This window comes from Kryptolebias marmoratus, linkage group LG6 (assembly GCF_001649575.2).
Source record: "Kryptolebias marmoratus isolate JLee-2015 linkage group LG6, ASM164957v2, whole genome shotgun sequence".
Classification (NCBI taxonomy): domain Eukaryota; kingdom Metazoa; phylum Chordata; class Actinopteri; order Cyprinodontiformes; family Rivulidae; genus Kryptolebias; species Kryptolebias marmoratus.
The window spans coordinates 9191069-9210755 of record NC_051435.1 but is presented as its reverse complement, the minus strand read 5'-3'; the positions used below and the strand labels follow the sequence as shown (position 1 = coordinate 9210755).

At 38.9% G+C, this 19687-nt stretch overlaps 3 protein-coding genes across 3 annotated transcripts; 2 read left to right on the top strand and 1 right to left on the bottom strand.

Annotated features, from left to right (window-relative positions):
- Positions 1–28: 28 nt before the first annotated feature.
- On the bottom strand, positions 29–3003 carry LOC108240407 (tubulin alpha chain-like). The gene is made up of 4 exons (XM_017423846.3): positions 2870–3003; positions 2424–2646; positions 2008–2156; positions 29–1900 (listed from the first exon to the last, which is right to left on the bottom strand). Exons 1-4 carry the CDS (start codon positions 2870–2872, stop codon positions 926–928), a joined length of 1350 nt encoding a protein of 449 aa, XP_017279335.1. The 5' UTR covers positions 2873–3003; the 3' UTR covers positions 29–925.
- A 4157-nt stretch (positions 3004–7160) lies between these two features.
- LOC108240438 (tubulin alpha chain) lies at positions 7161–12172 on the top strand. Its single transcript, XM_017423909.3, has 4 exons — positions 7161–7319; positions 10051–10273; positions 10445–10593; positions 10946–12172. Exons 1-4 carry the CDS (start codon positions 7317–7319, stop codon positions 11918–11920), a joined length of 1350 nt encoding a protein of 449 aa, XP_017279398.1. The 5' UTR covers positions 7161–7316; the 3' UTR covers positions 11921–12172.
- A 432-nt stretch (positions 12173–12604) lies between these two features.
- On the top strand, positions 12605–19311 carry pofut2 (protein O-fucosyltransferase 2). The gene is made up of 9 exons (XM_017423820.3): positions 12605–12805; positions 13385–13638; positions 13796–13940; positions 14211–14321; positions 14967–15033; positions 15233–15358; positions 16288–16468; positions 16672–16795; positions 17990–19311. The coding sequence occupies exons 1-9, from the start codon at positions 12630–12632 to the stop codon at positions 18141–18143; spliced, it is 1338 nt and encodes a 445-aa protein (XP_017279309.1). The 5' UTR covers positions 12605–12629; the 3' UTR covers positions 18144–19311.
- The last annotated feature ends 376 nt before the right edge of the window (positions 19312–19687 follow it).

The window sequence follows — 19687 nt, the reverse complement described above, 5'->3', positions numbered from 1 at the left end:
AATAAAGCAAGAGATTTCACTTCAAGCATCAAATTAAATCGACAAATGCTTTAATCGTAAGAAAAGGCTGGTGAGGATCAGTACAAGTTATGTAACAATACAGCACAAGATGCATCAAATTATATGGCAATTATTAGCATTGCAAATACAGTTGCATTTTAGTTTAGAAAAAAAAACTTACAGAGACAGCTGCACAGAACTGCAAATTGAAAGATAAAAAACATGCAAAAATACATTATTTTTTTTGGTACAAGCTGCTCTGTTAGGATCACAGAGCTGCAATTCATTCATCCATGCATAAGTGAACTGGGATCCTATTGTTGCTGCAGGCCGTGGTTTAAATGTGAGCTCCACACAAACAACACCAACCACTGAGTGCGTCACTTATATTCTATCCTTCTCATTCTCGCGCAGTCACTGTTGAACAGCACATAGAAACTGACACAGGAACCCTTTCATAACTTACATTCCTATGGAAGAGGATAGCTAGGGGGAGGTGCACAGAGTCCAGGGCTTGGTCAAAGTTTCCCAGCCAGACAAAAATGTTGGAAGTAAATATCTTTGACAACTTGAGGCAAAGTATGTTGTTTGGTCTGAATGCAAATGTGAAGTTCCCAGAAGATGCAATAAAGTTATGCAACAATAAGCAAAGATTTAGATTAAAAATATTCTGTGAACAAGACTCACTACATACACATCCCTTCAGCTTACAATCCCTTTAATGTTCCTAACTGCACCGAATTTGTGTCATAAAACATGTTACTTTTCTAGCCTTACTATGCTGTTGGCAATTTACCAATATTTATACATCTGTTAGTTTTAAACTCACTGAAAAGAAAGAAAAACAAAGGAAATGAATGCTTAGTTTTAAAACAAAACAAAAGAATCTTATAACTTTGCCCTATTTATGCAGGTTATACAAATCTCAGTATTCCTCTCCGTCATTATCCTCATCTACATAGTCAGCACCAACCTCCTCATAATCCTTCTCCAGAGCAGCCAAATCCTCTCTGGCCTCTGAGAACTCTCCTTCCTCCATTCCCTCTCCAACATACCAGTGGACGAAGGCTCTCTTGGCGTACATCAGGTCAAACTTGTGGTCCAGTCGAGCCCAGGCCTCAGCGATGGCTGTGGTGTTGCTCAGCATGCACACAGCTCTCTGCACCTTGGCCAGGTCTCCTCCAGGAACCACAGTCGGAGGCTGGTAGTTGATGCCCACCTTGAAGCCTGTGGGGCACCAGTCCACAAACTGGATGGTGCGTTTGGTCTTGATGGCTGCGATGGCCGAGTTGACATCTTTTGGCACCACGTCACCACGATACAGCAGACAGCAGGCCATGTATTTACCGTGACGTGGATCACACTTCACCATCTGATTGGCTGGTTCAAAGCAGGCGTTGGTGATGTCAGCCACAGACAGCTGCTCATGGTAGGCTTTCTCTGCAGAGATGACCGGAGCATAGGTGGCCAGAGGGAAGTGGATACGAGGGTAGGGCACCAAGTTGGTCTGGAACTCTGTCAGGTCAACATTCAGAGCTCCATCAAAGCGAAGTGAAGCTGTGATTGAAGACACAATCTGACCAATGAGCCTGTTCAGGTTGGTGTACGTTGGTCGCTCGATGTCGAGGTTTCTACGGCAGATATCGTAGATGGCCTCATTGTCCACCATGAAGGCACAGTCAGAGTGCTCCAAGGTGGTGTGGGTGGTCAGGATGGAGTTGTAAGGCTCCACCACTGCTGTGGAAACTTGAGGGGCTGGATAGATGGCGAACTCAAGTTTAGATTTTTTACCATAATCAACAGAGAGTCTTTCCATCAGCAGGGAGGTAAAACCGGAGCCAGTGCCTCCACCAAAGGAGTGGAAGATGAGGAAACCCTGCAGGCCGGTGCACTGATCAGCCTGAAAAGTTTTTTTTTTTAATAAATGTTAAAGCAGAGAAATAATTTACTTCAGTCACAGCATGTTGGAAATCCAATAATTTGTGACCTTAGCACTCTTATACTCACCAGCTTACGTGTTCTGTCCAAAACAAGATCAATGATCTCCTTCCCGATGGTGTAGTGTCCGCGGGCATAGTTGTTGGCAGCATCCTCTTTCCCTGTGATCAGCTGCTCAGGGTGAAACAGCTGACGGTAAGTTCCTGTACGTACCTCATCTGGACAACAAATCAAAAATACAGATTTTTGAGAGTTGTCCATTAAATTACCCTTTACAACTTGAAATATGTCTACATGATAAATGGAGTTTTCTAAAAATTTAGGAAGTAATTTAGATCCATGTTTTGTATTTAAACTGTGGTCTACTAGATAATACAGAAGTAAAAACTAGCCTTTAAAATCACTGAAAATTACCAACCGCCTTGATACTGATTTTGAAACTGATATAGCTTTAAAGTATCATCTAGAAGTAATGTGACACCAACCAATGACAGTGGGTTCCAGGTCAACAAAGATGGCTCTGGGAACGTGCTTTCCTGTTCCCGTCTCACTGAAGAAAGTGTTGAAGGAGTCATCTCCTCCTCCAATTGTCCTGTCAGAGGGCATCTGTCCATCTGGCTGGATTCCATGTTCCAGACAGTACAGCTCCCAGCAGGCATTACCAATCTGAGCCCCAGCTTGGCCCACATGAATAGAGATACATTCACGCTGTCAGGAGTAAACAGCACAATTTAAATATCCCAAGTGTCTGCTTGCTGTTTACTTTTCTGCTAGATAAAGTTGAATTTACACAGACATAACAAATAGATTATCAATACACTGAATATTAAAATCTATCAAAAATTCCATTCAGATCTAAACAAATACTTTTAGAGTTGCTAATAAATACAGTGGCATACAGTTTGAACTACCAGAGAAATGTGTTTCTTACCATGGTTAAAGTTTCTTCGCCGATGTCGAGGTATCAGACAGAAGATGTAGAGCTTGAAACAGCAGCACTGCTCTGCCTTTATATACAGTACCTACAGTTAGGGTGCCCTGATCTGAGCTGTAATCAGAGATCTTCCATATGAGAACGGGGAAAAGATCATCCGCTTTACAAACATACACACAATGCAAAAGGAGGTCACCACCCTAGCCATTGTCTGTCTTGTTTTTGAGTGTTTTGTTCCAGTGTGATACACCTCATATTTCAAAAAAGCAGAAGTAAAACCACAAATGAGGGGTGGGTAACTAAAAGTAGTTTCACTTGGAAGGACTGGATAACAAAGAGAGAGACAAAACATTTAGTTTTCTTTCTATACGATCAAAGACAATTTGAAAGTGTCCTTGTTTTATGTCTACAATGTATTTACCTATTAATTTTTGACAAATTAAAAGTGACTTTTAAAAATGCTCTAAAGTGGTGAGCAATCTCAGGAAAATGTGTACATTTTTAAACACAGAGAATTTGATGGTTAAATGGCTGAACTTGGATATGCATCTGTCTGTGCGCTGCTTCCGATTTTGTCACAAAGAATGTACTGTACTGCATACGATTGCAATTTTTAGGCAGATGTATGTAGATACTAAACCTGTAGGCTCCACATTTGTCTCTGTAATCCTGTACACATGTAAGCGTAAAACCTGCTTCCCCTTCCTCATTGGTTCATCAGCCCATTGTGAGACAGAAACATAATCCACATGAATTGTCTAATGAGATCTCAGCCTGACCTGAAGGAAGATCGCTCAGCCAGGGGGGGTGGGGCATTTAAAACAAGCCAAACAACTTTGAAGACCTGATAGTAAAACTCAAGCTGTGTGGGAATGTTAACTTGGTATGGTGCCTTGTTTGCAACTAAACACTATAGAGGCCGTCACGGTTTCACTTACACATGACATGAGAAAGTTTAACTGAGTACTGGATGTTTGTCAAAAATGAATCTTATCATGACTCAGCAAATAGATAAATCCCAAAATGGCCGTTGGTCATGAAAGTGACAACAACAGCCAAAAGTCACGAGTGATAACAGTTTTCTTCTTTCAGGGACAGTTTTTCTCTTTAGAGCATCAGATGAAAAATGTGATGGTGGATGAACAGAACCTCTTCACAAAGCTCTGTTTGTAAGCAGATCTTTGTAATGTGTATTACATATATGTACATAATACTTTTGTAGAGAGAATGAAGATAATCTTATAGTAAAAACACTGTATGTGTTTTTTTTAATTTAAGAGACTGAGCAAATTAATCGAGCTTATCATACCCCATAAGCTTAAAAATCTGAGGAGGTACACAACTTAATGTTTTTTTTTATTATTTTGTGTGTGTGTGCTGCTCTCAGAGGTGTTGACTGAGTCATAAAGCTGTGACCCACTTCCATTGTGTAAGAATATAGGTCTTTCCTTCATAAGTCCTCACCCACTGCAGCACAACAATCTTTTCATTAATGGGCCATTGTAATACCAGTGCTGGTAAACACAGAAGTGGGGAAAAAGTAGTTTAGGAGGTTAGTTGTCATTTAAGTTCATGTGATTTAACTAGCCTATAAAAACAGCAATTTACATAATTTTAAATGTAAACTTGACATTGGTCTGAGCATTTTCTTGAATTTCTGAGCTGATTGCTCAAAAAATGTGGTCTTGTTATGATATGAATTGCAATCATATAATCACAGCTCAAATTATCGACACTCAAAGAGTTAAATGATCCATCTTTTAGTTGAATTCAGTCGACAACAAGAACATCTGTTTGTAGCAGCAACTTCCACTGGCACCTTTTGAAGCTGCATAAAAGACTTGTACAATAAAGTTCCATACAAGCCAACATTATTTCATCAGTGCAGGATGTGGTGTTTGAACAGTGCTCTTTGTCTCGTACCATCATCTCAGTAGGTCTGAGGTCACAAATGATTCTGTTATTCCAAAAAAGTTGTTTTTTTAATCAATCTGTTGATTGCTTTTTAAAAAAATTTCTTTTGATGTACTGGTTTGTTGCCCTTTCATTTCCCTAAACCTCAAGACATATGAAGGGTTTTGAAACAAACAAAAAAAAAAGTGTATTTTAGTGATTTCATTGTATAAGCCATTCTGTCACTGAGGTACATTTAAAAATGTAGCCACAAACCATACATTTGTCCTTTAGAGATGCCATTTTTTCATTTGTAGTGTCTTTTAGTGTTATTATTCTGCTTTTCAAACATCCATTTTTATAAATTTGCAAATAAAAAAGGCAGGTATTTGGCTATTGTTTTCACTTTTTCAGATTTCATCTTGTGGCAGTGGGTTTAGGTCATAAAATAGTGGTTTCCTCTCAGTCTTTGACTATATATTTTTCTATTTGAACTGGTAAAAGAAAACACAGAAGTTATATTGCCACATAACCCAGCTTTATGTATCTATAAGGCTTTCTTTAAAGCCCTGTAAAAGTTGTTGTGACTGATGTAGGGTTCACACGAGCCAGACTTTACTGACAAGAGCAGCCTTTGTCATTAAATAGACTGGTCCTGGATCTGTTTGTTTAAAGGGCGGCACACCAATGCAACACACGCGCACACACACACACACATTGTGTGTTCACCAATATAAAATCATTGTGAACAGTAACTATAGGATCAGCGAACACACACACACAAAAAGCTACAGGAGTTTGTTGTTGATTGCATGTCATAATATTAGTTAGATGGAAATAATTTCTTAGAAATAAATTCAGAAATCCATGCAGTCCTAAATGAAACTGCTGAACAACAGCTGCAAAAATGTGTTGTTTCTTTTTAACTTTAATTATAACAACACATGATTTGAGCTACAAAAACATTTTTTTGAAGCCAATTTAGGAAAAAAACATAAAATCACAGAATTAGACAATATCAAATAATCAGAAAAAAATCCCTTTAAAATATAAATAAAAAACAGGAAATTCAAGAAAGTTATAATTAACAAAAGGAAATGTTTAACAAGTTACAGAGTTTGTGAAGCTTCCTTGGCGAAGAGGATGTGGTCTTTACAAAAAGTTCAAACTCAGTCATTAATGAGAGAAATTTAGGTTTTTTATTTGAAAATTTATATCTTTGGGTGTGCTGTATGATAAGAAACATAATGAGATTCATGACCCCAAAAAAACAAGTCAGGACAGCCAACATGCTTATAGTTCAGGAACAAGTCTGAAAAGATGCAGCTGGAGGTAAAGTTAAGAACATCCTACCATAATTCATACATTTACAAACAGTGTACTAAAATGTGTTGCTGCTGGACACACAGTAGTGGTGGCACTGGAAAATTACAGTTGTGCTCCCTAGAAGACTTCGGTTGAAGCAACTACGACCCCTAGCGGCTAAAATGTGGAAGTGTCAGTAAATGTGATGACACGTCAGTCTGAGGAGGGTGGTTCGAGCTGGTTCGCCCCACCCCTGAGACCGGAAGGAAACTGCCTGACTACTCTCCCTAACTACACTCCACTTTCATTATGAGGAGGGACTAATCTACTACTGCAGAAAAAAAGGGTTTTAAAAGAATATAAAGAATATAAACTATATATATAACTTTATCACAGCATAAAGCAGCTTAAGTCATTAATGTTTATGAGCAACACAGTGACTAATAGTAAAACTAAAGACCTGCAGTCTTATTTTATTTAATTTCTTGTTTACAGCTCTGTAAAACCAGCAGCCTCCATCCCTTCGAAACCAAACAAAAATCATATTTATATGAAAGAGCTTATCTTAGTTAGCACTTGATGGACACACTGCAACTGTTTTATTAATTAACCCGTGTGTTATTTGTGTGAATGATTTTATTCTCTTACATTTATTGTTATTCTAAATTTTAATTTAGATTTTTTTTATTTCATTGCCAATTTTATATTTTAAAGTCTTGTTTTGTTATATATATATATATATTTTCCTTCGGTCATGCCTTATTCTGTCTAGATGTTTGTTATGAGCTTACATTTGAAAAGTGCTATCTAAATAAAGTTGAGTTAAGTTCCCCCCTCCCCCCACCACCTTAACTATAGATGCTCTTAGGTGTTAAATCAAGACACTTATATTAGTTTTAGTCCTTATCTGCCCTGGAGCTTGTTTTTACTGGTTTTATAAAAACAAGCTTTTTCTTATCCAACAAGGAAAATAATAAAAAAATAAAAAACAGCCTCATCCTGCATGTGTATGATAACATCTCCTGTGTGTGTGGCCCGCGCGCTCTGAACGCGCGTTCACGTCACAGAATGACAGGTGGGCGTGGCTTGAGCTGTAAAGCGCGCAGCTCCTGACCCACCTGGCAGTTTTCACTCACCCGGACCACTTTGACGGCCGCAGTGAGAGGTTAAAGGAAAAAAAAAAAAACCAAACACCATCAAACCCAAGAAGTTCCCCTGTTAGAGGACACCCTGCTCAGAATCTACAATGGTAAGACTTCACTTAAAAAATTCACTTTTTTAGGGGGACATTTGAAACTCCAAGTGTTTTTCACAGGAGTGGGGATCACTGTGTGATGCAGCAGTTCTGTGTGGACCTCCTGCTTCAGGACTACCCGGGTCAGAAATAGCTCCTGGCTGGCTCAGTGACTGACAGTAAAGCTGATCCGGCTGCTGCCTAGCAGAGCAGGTGCTGATGACATGTTCCTTTTTTTAAACTGGTGAAGAAAGAAAATTAAACAAACTCCATGTAGATAAAATATCCAGCTTGAGCTCAGTCAGATCTGTTCTTTCAACTGACGAAGGAAAATGATCCGAACTACAGGAACGTGTTGAAAATTCTTGCTGTAGAATTCCACAAATGTGTGGTAAGCTAACATGTCTGTGGGAGAATAAGGTGTGTCTCATGACACGTCTTTTAGCAAGTCACTTCAGGCTCAGACAGAGCACATAATTCTTCAGAGCGGGAAATATTTCACCTTTCATTTAAACATAAAAAGAGTCTTTGTGGAAAAAAACTGAGGGCACTGTTCTTGATTAAATTAAAACTTCAGCTGCAGTTCAAAGCAGATTCACAAGTTAGTAGAACAGAATCAACACCACTTCATCCCTCACAGTTTCTGTAAATGGCTCTATTATTGCAGTCATTTGTTTTACTGTGAGGAATATTCAACAAGCACACATTTGACCTTCATGTTCAGTTTGCGCTGTGTTGTGTAAACACAGAGTGTTAGCACTAGTATTGCCATAAGAACCTGATGGCGTCATTGTTTACCGAGTCCTCAGCCGTGCTCCTGCTCTGACCAAATAAATCAGACACATAAACTTTTATTACTTTTTATTCCTTTATTGTAGGTTAAATATTAGACTGAATACAGAAAACGTACCACAGATACATGTCAGGGAATAAAGGAGCAGAATTAAAATTTCAAACAGATCCAGACATAGAAAGTACCACAAACTGCACCATTCTTCACAGTAAATAATTTTAAAGTTAATATAAATACACTATGGTAGACAAGAACAGAATACTTACCTTATTAATCACAGTGAGGAAGAGGAAAATATATGTTTACCCCTAAATCCCACAGTAAGTTACTAAATGCCTGGCTTAAAGAGCGTCCAAGCTCTTCTTTGTAGTTTATTCCAAAGATCTCACTGCAGTTTCAAGGGGAGATTTTGGCTCAGAAATGGGAGTAGAATAAACATCTTAAGATCTATATAATTACTCAGAAATGACTAAATCGTTTCTGTCAGTGCACACTTTACTCACAAACTGGCCGATTGACGAGCTGGGGTTGACTGCAGGGCTGTTTGATTTGGACCCATGAACTTAAAGACAAAGTGCATTGGAGCTTATTTGATCAAGTTTCCTGTAAATCATTATCTCCTTCCACTGTGTCAGTTTATCTGGTTTTTCAGTTTTCGTTTTTCCTCTCTTGTTCACCGACATTTTGGCCTTTGACAGAACTGGAATCTCAAGTCGACGTGCTCACACCTTAGGCAAGCTTCTCTGCAGCCACACCCTTTGACATGAACAGGTTGACAGTTGAAGATAAGTTTGTTTTATTAATCTCACCCGGAACGACTTGCTCATGCACAGGGGGCAGTTTTCTTCTTCACGCAGGAACCGCAGCACTGAGGTATTACTTTTAGCAGAAAGGGTTTGAAAGTCTCCCTGGCAGCGAGCGCTGTTTGGGGGGGTCAGTGCTTCCAGCAGCCGTCAGCTCCTCCTGCTGAGTGTCAGGTTAGGGTGAGTTAACTAAAATAGCTCCTGCTAACCTGGAAACTCAGGCCAGTCAGGAAGTTTTTCATTAAAAGAGGAAAAAGAAACAAGAAATAAAGTTTCTGCCCATGATGACTGAAGATAGTTTTTTCAAGAGTAGTCAAAATATATATTAACAAAAGTCAAAGCACATTGAATTTAATGAATCTGACAGTTTTCCTTATAGAATTACTACTACTGGCTTAAGGAAACTATACTGACAAAGGTGTTTACACACTCCTCTGTGAATTATACAGGAGAGACTAGTATGTCTGGTTTTAGCTTAATTCAGCAATTACACCCATTGTTCACCTGAAAAAAAAAAAAAAAAACGTGAAAGGCATACACCGATCTGCCTCTTTGTTTACTAATGCAACTTCCTAAACACAAAAGCCTGAGGTAATGTTCCTTTTTCATTTGAATATATCATGATAACTTTTCATAGATTATTTCATAGATATTGTCTTGTTTTGCAACACAAATATTAGATGTAAACATAGGAACAAAGCTTAATTGTTTTGACTTTTATTTTCTACCATTCTGTTGCTCAGATAGTAATCCCTAAAGGCATAATGTGGCTTCATGTACGCACTTCATTCAAAATTCTGTGTTTTTCTATAAGATTATCTTTTGACTGCAATTAGAACAAGAGTTCTTTTTCCTTCTTTGTTATCTTCATTACATAATTAGCAAATGCTCATGCATTCTGAACTCAACCTCTATTTCAGCTAATCATGAGCTCATGACTGTTCATAGCAGTCACATGAAGAGAAGTGACAGCTGCAGCAAACAGGAGCAGCTTGTGTTTTCTCTCACAGGTTTCTGTGCTGCCATCAAGTGGCAGAGTTAAAAAAATGACTCTTCTGGGATTGTTTGGCCTCAGTTTTGTGTCAAATCCGCCTAAATATTGACGATAATTGTGTGTCCTCTCCACTCCGACCCTTTCTTCTTTCTACAGCGTGAATGCATCTCTGTCCATGTGGGCCAGGCAGGCGTCCAGATGGGAAATACCTGCTGGGAGCTCTACTGCCTGGAGCATGGCATCCAGCCGGATGGCCAGATGCCGAGCCACAAGCCTATAGGCGGCCATGATGACTCCTTCACCACTTTCTTTAGTGAGACTGGGGCTGGGAAATATGTCCCAAGGGCCATCTTTGTAGATCTGGAGCCCACTGTCATTGGTCAGTACAAGTTAAGAAGTTGCATTTTCCTTTGTGATGCAGAAGAGTGTAGTTTCAATCCTTAATGCAGAGTTTCAGATGAGATGAGACATGACGGCTTAATGAAACTAAAAGGTTTTCCTCTGATTAAAAGATTTGGTTTAAATGACTTCATTTCTTTTGATTTATCAGACGAGGTGAGAACAGGAACATACCGCCAGCTCTTTCATCCTGAACAGCTGATCTCAGGAAAGGAGGATGCAGCTAACAACTATGCCCGAGGGCACTATACCATCGGCAGAGAGATAATTGACTCTGTCCTGGACAGAATTCGAAAACTGGTAAGGAATTTTAAAACTAATCTGTATAGTTGGTCATTTGTATGGAACTATGCTCTAAAAGCATGCAAGAACATATTCAGCCCAGTAAGATGAGAGAGATTTAAGATTTAAGAGGTTTAATCTTGATGGGACTTTCCTGGTGAAATATAGGTTAAACAAATAAAAACAAAAAAGAAGAATTTCATAGCACTACTCAGGCTCACACACCTTCACATCATGCTGACTGCAGCAACTGCACATCGATTGGTTGTAAATATAGGCTCCCTTGCTGGGAGAGTAATGATGGGTCAAATGTCTAAGGAACGGAAGGATTTTCTTTATCAGTGGTTCTGTTTTCTCTTTGTTTCTGCAGGCTGATCAGTGCACTGGCCTCCAAGGATTCTTGGTCTTCCACTCCTTTGGTGGAGGCACTGGCTCCGGTTTTACCTCCCTGCTAATGGAGAGACTCTCTGTTGATTTTGGTAAAAAATCTAAGCTTGAGTTTGCTATCTACCCAGCCCCTCAAGTTTCCACAGCAGTGGTGGAACCTTACAACTCCATCCTGACCACCCACACCACCTTGGAGCACTCTGACTGTGCCTTCATGGTGGACAATGAGGCCATCTACGATATCTGCCGTAGAAACCTCGACATCGAGCGACCTTCTTATACCAATCTCAATCGCCTTATCAGCCAGATAGTCTCATCTATCACAGCTTCACTTCGCTTTGATGGAGCTCTGAATGTTGACCTGACAGAGTTCCAGACCAACTTGGTGCCCTACCCTCGTATCCACTTCCCTCTGGCCACCTATGCTCCGGTCATCTCTGCAGAGAAAGCCTACCATGAGCAGCTGTCTGTGGCTGAGATCACCAACGCCTGCTTTGAACCAGCCAATCAGATGGTGAAGTGTGATCCACGTCACGGTAAATACATGGCCTGCTGTCTGCTGTATCGTGGTGACGTGGTGCCAAAAGATGTCAACACTGCCATCGCAGCCATCAAGACCAAACGCACCATCCAGTTTGTGGACTGGTGCCCCACAGGCTTCAAGGTGGGCATCAACTACCAGCCTCCGACTGTGGTTCCTGGAGGAGACCTGGCCAAGGTGCAGAGAGCTGTGTGCATGCTGAGCAACACCACAGCCATCGCTGAGGCCTGGGCTCGACTGGACCACAAGTTTGACCTGATGTACGCCAAGAGAGCCTTCGTCCACTGGTATGTTGGAGAGGGAATGGAGGAAGGAGAGTTCTCAGAGGCCAGAGAAGATATGGCTGCCTTGGAGAAGGATTATGAGGAGGTTGGCTTTGACTCATTTGACGATGATGAGGATGGGGAGGAATACTGAAGAAGCAGAATTTGTTCTTGCTGATGAGGGGAAAAAAAACAACATATTTTTATGTTAGTTTGAAATAAAATTATGCGTTGGGTTTTTATTTGCTTTTTTAAAGTTTTTTTTCAGTCAACGATGTAAAGTTGGTTTCCTCTGTATCATCATTGACAGATTCTGGGTGTGTATTAAGTGTTCATTTTAAAACAATAAAGTTCAATAACATTATTCTGGATTTTGTTGTTCAATAAATCTCACCCCTGCTTACAAGACCTGTTTGGTTTTTTTTATTCAAAATGTTTAACTACAGTAGAAATTCAGTTTTTATACAGGTTGTCCCTTTTTTCTTTGTCTCTATCACTTTTTTGAATATCATACTTATAGTGGTGCAGCTTTAATAGGAAAACGTGATGAAAATAATTTAAGCATATTGTTAGATGACAATGAATACCAAAACAAATAAATAAAAGTGAATTTAGTCTGAAAAAAGGCACTTTCATTAAGACTACTGTGGCAACGTTGACTCAACCATAGCTCCTCCATCTCGAATATCCCAGAAAAGCTCTATTTAAATGAAATAAATTAAGAAAGAAAGACTAAGAAAGAAAGCCTAATACAGATAAAGAATACTGTTGATGCCTAGCTTCCGCTGGCCGCTTGTGATTGGCGGTTGCTCAGCAACGAGACAGACGCTTCACTTGCCGGAAGTGCGTGGCTAAGAGGAAGTATGGCGTGCATCCCATTGCACACACTAGTGAAATATCTGGCGTCAGCCTATTCGTTTAGCGCTTTCCTGTTGTCTCTTTTCGTGGCTTTTGCAGCTGTAGAAAGAATAAAATGCGACAGTGTGTTCACTGCCAGCCAAACGGCCTCAGTCTCCGTCGCTGCCGCTAAGGAGCTGCGGTGAGTTTCCTGCTGGATGTTAGCATGGCTAGTCAGCAGTGCTACAGTAATTTGGTCAGAGGGTTTCCTTTTTTAATTATTGTAGCGGTTGTGTTTATTTTTACGGCCGCTTTAATTTCAAGTTATGGCTTTCGCCTCTTACATATGTGTTTTTAAGCAATTTCTTCAGGCTTGAACGCGAGTTAGGAGCTCAATTCTGAAGGAGAGCGACTTAACATAAAGGGTTTTACGTGTAATATTCATAAATCCATTAAACTCATACACTCAGGGCTTACCAAATTACTATTATGCTGTTAAGATGTTAAATATAGAGTCCCCACTCAGAGATATAATCTCTTGCATCCATTTCCCCATTCATTTATCCATTTATTGTGATTAATATCTAGTTGATTGCAGGGATATCTCATTAGGGCTTCTTTGACCTACACCAACAGATGTAATGCAGATGTACTTATTTAATTTAAATATGGTGATGGACGCAAGATGGACCACATTTATATTTAGGCAGGAAACTATAATGGAAATGATTTCCAAGGTTGGAGTGAAAGATTTTTCTAATGCGTCTCTTTTTCATCCCAGGTACCTTTTATATGACGTAAACCCTCCAGAGGGATTTAATTTGCGGAGGGATGTTTATATCCGCATGGCTTCCCTGGTCAAAACTCTAAGAAAAGAGGGGGATGACTGGGTACTGGTTCTTCCCCCCTGGGGCCGCCTCTATCACTGGCAAAGTCCAGACCTTCACCAGATCCGCATCCCGTGGGGAGAGTTCTTCAGCCTCACCAGCCTGCAGGCCAATGTCCCTGTCATCGAGTATGAGGAATTTATCGCCGGTGAGTGCGGTTCTGTTTAAGCATGGTCATTTACAGTACTGTTTATTCAAACACCATTTTTAGAAACTGTTAAAACAGATGGTAATGCTTCTCAGATTAAATATATCTAAAAATCAATACTCATTAAGTGCCTTTTTTTTTTTTCCATTGGATGTAGAAAATGGAGGGCCATTTATTGACCAGGTTCTGGTGCTGCAGAACTATGCTGAGGGATGGACCGATGGGAAATGGGAAGAAAAAGTTGATGAGAGGCCATGCATTGAGAAGTTAATGTACTCCAAAGATAAACAAGGGTACTACAGGTAAAATAACACAATACATAGGCTGAATGACATCAATTTAATATAAGTTCAGTTTTTTTTGACATAGTTATGAGAACACAATGAAACTGAAGATATTGTAAAAAAAAGTCCATAAATATGCTGACTTTGTTACAATAGATAAATTAAACATGTTTCACTTGTGTGCAGACAACATTTCCAACATTATTAATAGTATCTCACTGCGCCTTCATGCTTGTACATTTCTTTCCATTTTTCTTCTCGTCTGCCTTATTTTGTTTGTTTCCACAGAGGGTGGTTTTGGGGCTACGAGGAAACAAGAGCTCGAAATGTAACGTGCGTATCAGCTCAAGGCCATGCCTCAATCATGGCCCCCGTGCTTCAGAAAAACATCTCAGCAATGTAAGAACATTTGCACACAAGAGGCCTTTTGTTAGAGATTGTTTACATCACATTAATGACTTCAATAACTTTGTAAAATTCAAACATTAGTCCCTTTTTTTAAATTAAAGTTTTATACAACTTCACTGAGACAGGCTAAAGCTGGTAATGTTATGTATCTTGTACCTGAAAAGGGTTTTTTAACCTGACATGTTCAGTTGTAAGAAAGGGTGTTTTATACTTGGTACTATAGTACTACTAATATTTTTCTTCTTATTATTATTATTATTATTGGAGCTCAAATTGTCTTTTGCTTTGTCAGTGTCACATTTTGAGGCAGAGCAGTTCTACATTAAAAACAGACTCTTCACAGTTTTGACCCACACTTCTGTTTCTTTTGTCGGGATGATGCCTCACTGCTCTCCACATGTATTTTATTATTTAACTGAAACGGATTAAATCGGGATCAGAAACTGATCTGAGTCAAAGCCCATGAAAAATGAGGCGTATAATTCTTTATAAAACAACCTGGCCTGGGATTGTTTTTTTTTTGTGTGGTGCTGAATGATGATCTGATTTCATTGTTATTTAACTGTATTTGTTACAGTTTGTTCTTTCAGATCACACTGATATTTGCTTGTTTCTGTGCCTTTTTTTCCCTCGTAGATCAGTTATGCTTGATCGAGCCGAGACACTTCTTCATGACCACTACGCAGGGAAGGATTACTGGGATGTAAGTGAAGTTTTATCACCCCCCTTTAGAAATCTTGTTAACAGGAATCACATTTGTTTCTTTGGCTTTGAATTATCTGATCCAGAGGAAATCTTAGGCATTGTTTTTTTTTCTTTTAATACAACAATTAATTTTTTAATATATTTTTTATTAAAGGTTAAAGTTACACTTTCTCTTCTGTTTTATCTGTTTAAATTAGACCCGTCGTAGCATGGTTTTTGCCAAACACCTGCGACTCATAGGAGACGATTTCAGAGCAAAACACCTGAACTCTACAGATGACAGTGATCATACAATGTACAATGAGGACTGGACTCGCATGAAAGTGAGTCATTGTGTATCATCTTCTTCTTGTTATTATCCTATTATGGGAGAATGTTGATGTTTTTGTTTTGTTCTTTTAAGGAAACAATTTGTTTTAAATGTTTACTCCATGATCAGCTCCATTTACAAGGTAACAATGGATGTTTTTGTGCCTTTGAAATGGACTGAGTAGTGTACACCAATTATATTCATTATTTGTGTGTTGATTACTATAATTAAGTACACACTGTCCCTGTTTACTCAAGCAGGCTGGACAAACTACATGTATGGAAAATAACCAGTGCTGTCAGAAATGAACCAAACACATTTTAGGCAGCCTAGAGGTTGACTCACCCAAGAAGAAGTGATTTTTGAGTACACATGTGCATGCAGAACATGAACAACTTCAGCTCGCTATCTTAGTGCCCTTTCCAGCTGTCAGCCGCAGCTGTTATTTTGCGCTCTTCAACGTGACAGAAACCTAACATTACCCAGAATCGGCTTGCCTACAAGAACTGGGTGTTGTAAAAAGGTTAGTATGCAGTCGGAGTAACATGTTAAAAACCCCTAAATCACAAAAACAAGCCAAGCCAGGCAGTGCGAGACATGAATTTATTGCTTTTCTCAAAGGAGGCTGGTGACTTTGAGGGAATCCCAGGAAGATTACCCCAGTTACCCAAAACAATGGGGTGTCTGGTGGTTGTGAAGTGGTCAAACTGTTCTAAATATAACATAGGCCTATTTGTAGCTGACCCAAAAACATCAGGACATTTTAGCGCTGATGCCAGTTCTCCTGCTTCTTTCTGCTGAATTGGGACACACCATCTACAAGCTGCTTTTAGTCAGATGTTGACTGTATCATAAACAACCATGTACAGGATATCAAAGGATTTCTTTAAGTCATTAGCAGAAATTAAACAACTGGCTTCTATTTCTTTATTTCCTCGTCAGGCCAAACCTGGCTCAGCCAGAGGTGGTCCGTATGTAGGGGTCCATCTGCGCAGAAAGGACTTTATCTGGGGTCACAGAGACGACGTGCCCAGCCTTAAAGGGGCAGTCAAAAAAATCCGAAGCTTGATGAAGAAACACAAACTCGACACTGTGTTTGTTGCAACTGATGCAGATGGAGACGGTAATACACAGAAACAAATACATTTTTGTTTATTCTGACTTTTTCTTAAATGAAATGTAGAACGGCTAATATAATGCGGTTTGAAATTTAAAAGTAGTTAAGACAGCATGAACAATGCAAAATAAGATACATGAGGAAGTGATAACAAGAAGGTAAGTAACTAAACAATTTTATTATCCTGTGAAATGCCTGTATTCTTGTAGAGCTAAAGGAGCTGAAACGCTTGTTGCCTGACATGGTTCGCTTTGAGCCGTCCAAGGAGGACTTGGAGCTGCTTAAAGACGGAGGAGTGGCCATTATTGACCAGTGGATCTGCGCTCATGCAAGGTAATTTTTTAAATCTGGCCTAGTGTTAAAGGCTTTTTATCTGAAATGATGACAATATGGTATGTTACAGCCCAGATTGTTAAAAAAAAGTGCTTAGAAACGTAACAGGGTGGACAGCAGTTAATGAAGACTGAAATGACTGACTGACAGATAAATCTTGTTTTATCGAATGTTTATGTTATATGTACACAGACTGTACTTAAAAAAAGAAAAAAGAAAAATCCAATTCAGAAGTGATCTTAAACAGGCATTCTATATACTGGCCAGCAGGGGGCAGCTTTTTATTGGCAAAAAGAAGCCAGTTTGCTTCAGAGGTCGTAGGGGAAATGACTTTCTTTAAAAGAGCATAGTTTGTAATGATCTCCTTTAGATTTAAACAGATAATAAAGTAATATACTGTATATTTGAAGCTGTAATTTACAGATTTACAGAATGTGCTGTTTCATCAGTTCTGTCAGATCTGATCCAAATTCCACCTAAATCTGCCTTAGAAGGTTTAAAACCTCATAAACTTCATGTGGTTTGACCAAATGATATGATTCTTTTTGGATTAGATTGTTGCTTTCTATGGAATTGGATTTTTCTCCACCAATGAAATAATGTATATTCCTTTTTTTATTTAGTATTGTATAACATGCTGCTGTGTGTAAATTTCTAAATGTAGATTTTATTCAGAATTTTTTATATACCTCACACAGTCAGAAATAAAATGATTCAACCGTTTTATTTCTTTACTTATGTTTATGGTTTTGGCTTCCAGCCTGTTAGGTTCCCTCTGCATGCCACATTAATAGGCCTCTCTTATTCTTTATAAATGTTTGTTTGTTTTACGTTTTAGTTGTACTCCTAATCACGATTGGCAGGTCCATTTTTTGGAGGATTTTCTTTGTCAAAATAAAATATGTGTTAGATATTTGAATGATTGCATCAATTCAAGTTATTAATCTGTCTTTTCTTTTTGAGATTTCTCAGAGATTATTAATGGAAAACCAGTATCTGCCCACTTTTGTCTAACATAAAATAGTTTAGATGTTTTAAGCCACACCGTCTTTGTTATACATGCCCCAAACTATTCCTCAGCTTGAAAAACGAGTCCAGATGACTCAGGCGTTTCACTCCGCGTTGCACATTCTCACGTGTCTAACCTTCATTCCTGCCCACTCTGGCTATACATTTATATTTGTTTGTTTCCAGGACCTTCATCGGAACGTCCGTGTCCACCTTCTCCTTCCGGATCCACGAGGAGAGAGAAATCCTCGGCTTTGACCCTAAGACCACATACAACCGTTTCTGTGGAGACTCTGAGACACAATGTGAACAGCCCACACACTGGAAAATCGTTTACTGAACTCACCGCTGACTTTCCTCACCCTCAAGTGCCAAACGCAGTGTTACAGTGGTATTTTGTGTGGAAAATACAAGATATATGAACTGTTCCCCCTCCCCCTCATTATTCCAGTGTTTTTAATCAGATGGCTTCTGTGACTGAACTTTATGCTCAAATATATGTTACTGTAAAGTTCAACAATTAAATCTTCATACATTTATAGAGTGGATGGTTACTGTGTTTCTCTTTTATGGGAGCTTTGTATTTTACACAGTTTATTTTGTATTTATTTTTTAAGAGCCGCGCAAATGGTGACAAGTATCTTCTAATGACTAAGGATACTTTACGGCTGTGTTCCCAGTTTACATTTTGCAACATTTAACACAGTTTGCTGTTTAGGTCATGTGAAAACATGCTTGTATTTCAGAGAAAAGGTTAGAAAAGAAAAGAAGAGTATGTGATTCATGATCAAATGATTGTAGTGAATTAATGCTTTTATCCAGTGTTCTTAAATGGGACTCATAAGCTCAAAAAAATCAACTCTATTTTTTGTATGGACAATGTTTAACATGGTTATTTGTCTTTTGATAAAATAAACACTATACACAGCAGAACAATCATTCTTTCACTGGGAGAAGCTAAAATGCCACAAAACAACACATGCCAATCTTCTGCCAGTTTGTACAAAACTTTGTTGTCAAATAAAGGCTAAAAATAATGTGTTGTGAAGTCACTGTCAGCCTTAAGAATCAAATATGGTTTTCGTATATGAAACCCTAATGATGCCTTTTTATTGACTATTCTGTTCAGTCCTGACTGACAGCAACACACACACACACACACACACACTTTCAGATGACTCAAACTCAGTTCTGATTAATTTGTCTAAAGACTTCTTCCCGTCTCCTGTAAGTGGGAATGTTTAAGCAGCTGACAGACATGCAGGATAACGGGTGTAAAACATGTTTGCTTTTTGCAGAAAATGCACCTCTTCTAAAAACTTCTGATCAGGATGGAGTCCTTCCAACACCCCGAGCCTTCCCTCTTATTTAGGAGACATTGATTTATTACTATTCTACAAGAAATTAATGGTTTTGTTTTAAAAATTAGTTTTTTTGTTGTTGTTGTTGTTGTTGTTGTTGTTGTAAATTGTAAGTTTGCTTCTTAAAGTTTTAGTGGAGTTTGTGTTTCAGGAGCTGTTTCATGTCTGTTGATGTGGTTAAGGAAAAGTCAAAAGCTAAGCTAATAAACATGCTCTAACTTTCTGGACATATAAATTAGTTTTGTTCGTTAAGTTTCTTTACAGAGGCAACGGGATCAGACAGATAATCGCACTGGAACGAAACGTGCGTGCTGCTGCAGAGGGATGACGCTGCACCTTGCCCGTTTCTGGGAAACATTTTTTTTCTTCCCACACAATGCTATCAAGATGGAAAACCAGTGTAACTACCTTGGTGGGGTTTAACAAAGCAGTATCCACTCTGTGGTTCTTTAGGTTCGGATAATGAGAATACATTAGGATAATGTAACAAATTTAAAGGCATAAAATTCCTACATAATAATGT

Coding starts and splice junctions, on each gene's coding strand:
- LOC108240407 (XM_017423846.3), bottom strand. Junction 2,157..2,423: donor CCTGGAACCCACTGTCATTG/GTTGGTGTCACA, acceptor TTTGTTGTCCAG/ATGAGGTACGTACAGGAACT. Junction 1,901..2,007: donor TGGACAGAACACGTAAGCTG/GTGAGTATAAGA, acceptor AAAACTTTTCAG/GCTGATCAGTGCACCGGCCT.
- LOC108240438 (XM_017423909.3), top strand. Junction 10,274..10,444: donor TCTGGAGCCCACTGTCATTG/GTCAGTACAAGT, acceptor TTGATTTATCAG/ACGAGGTGAGAACAGGAACA. Junction 10,594..10,945: donor TGGACAGAATTCGAAAACTG/GTAAGGAATTTT, acceptor TTGTTTCTGCAG/GCTGATCAGTGCACTGGCCT.
- pofut2 (XM_017423820.3), top strand. CDS start 12,630: ATGGCGTGCATCCCATTGCACACACTAGTGAAATATCTGGCGTCAGCC. Junction 13,639..13,795: donor GTATGAGGAATTTATCGCCG/GTGAGTGCGGTT, acceptor CATTGGATGTAG/AAAATGGAGGGCCATTTATT. Junction 16,469..16,671: donor AACTGATGCAGATGGAGACG/GTAATACACAGA, acceptor GTATTCTTGTAG/AGCTAAAGGAGCTGAAACGC.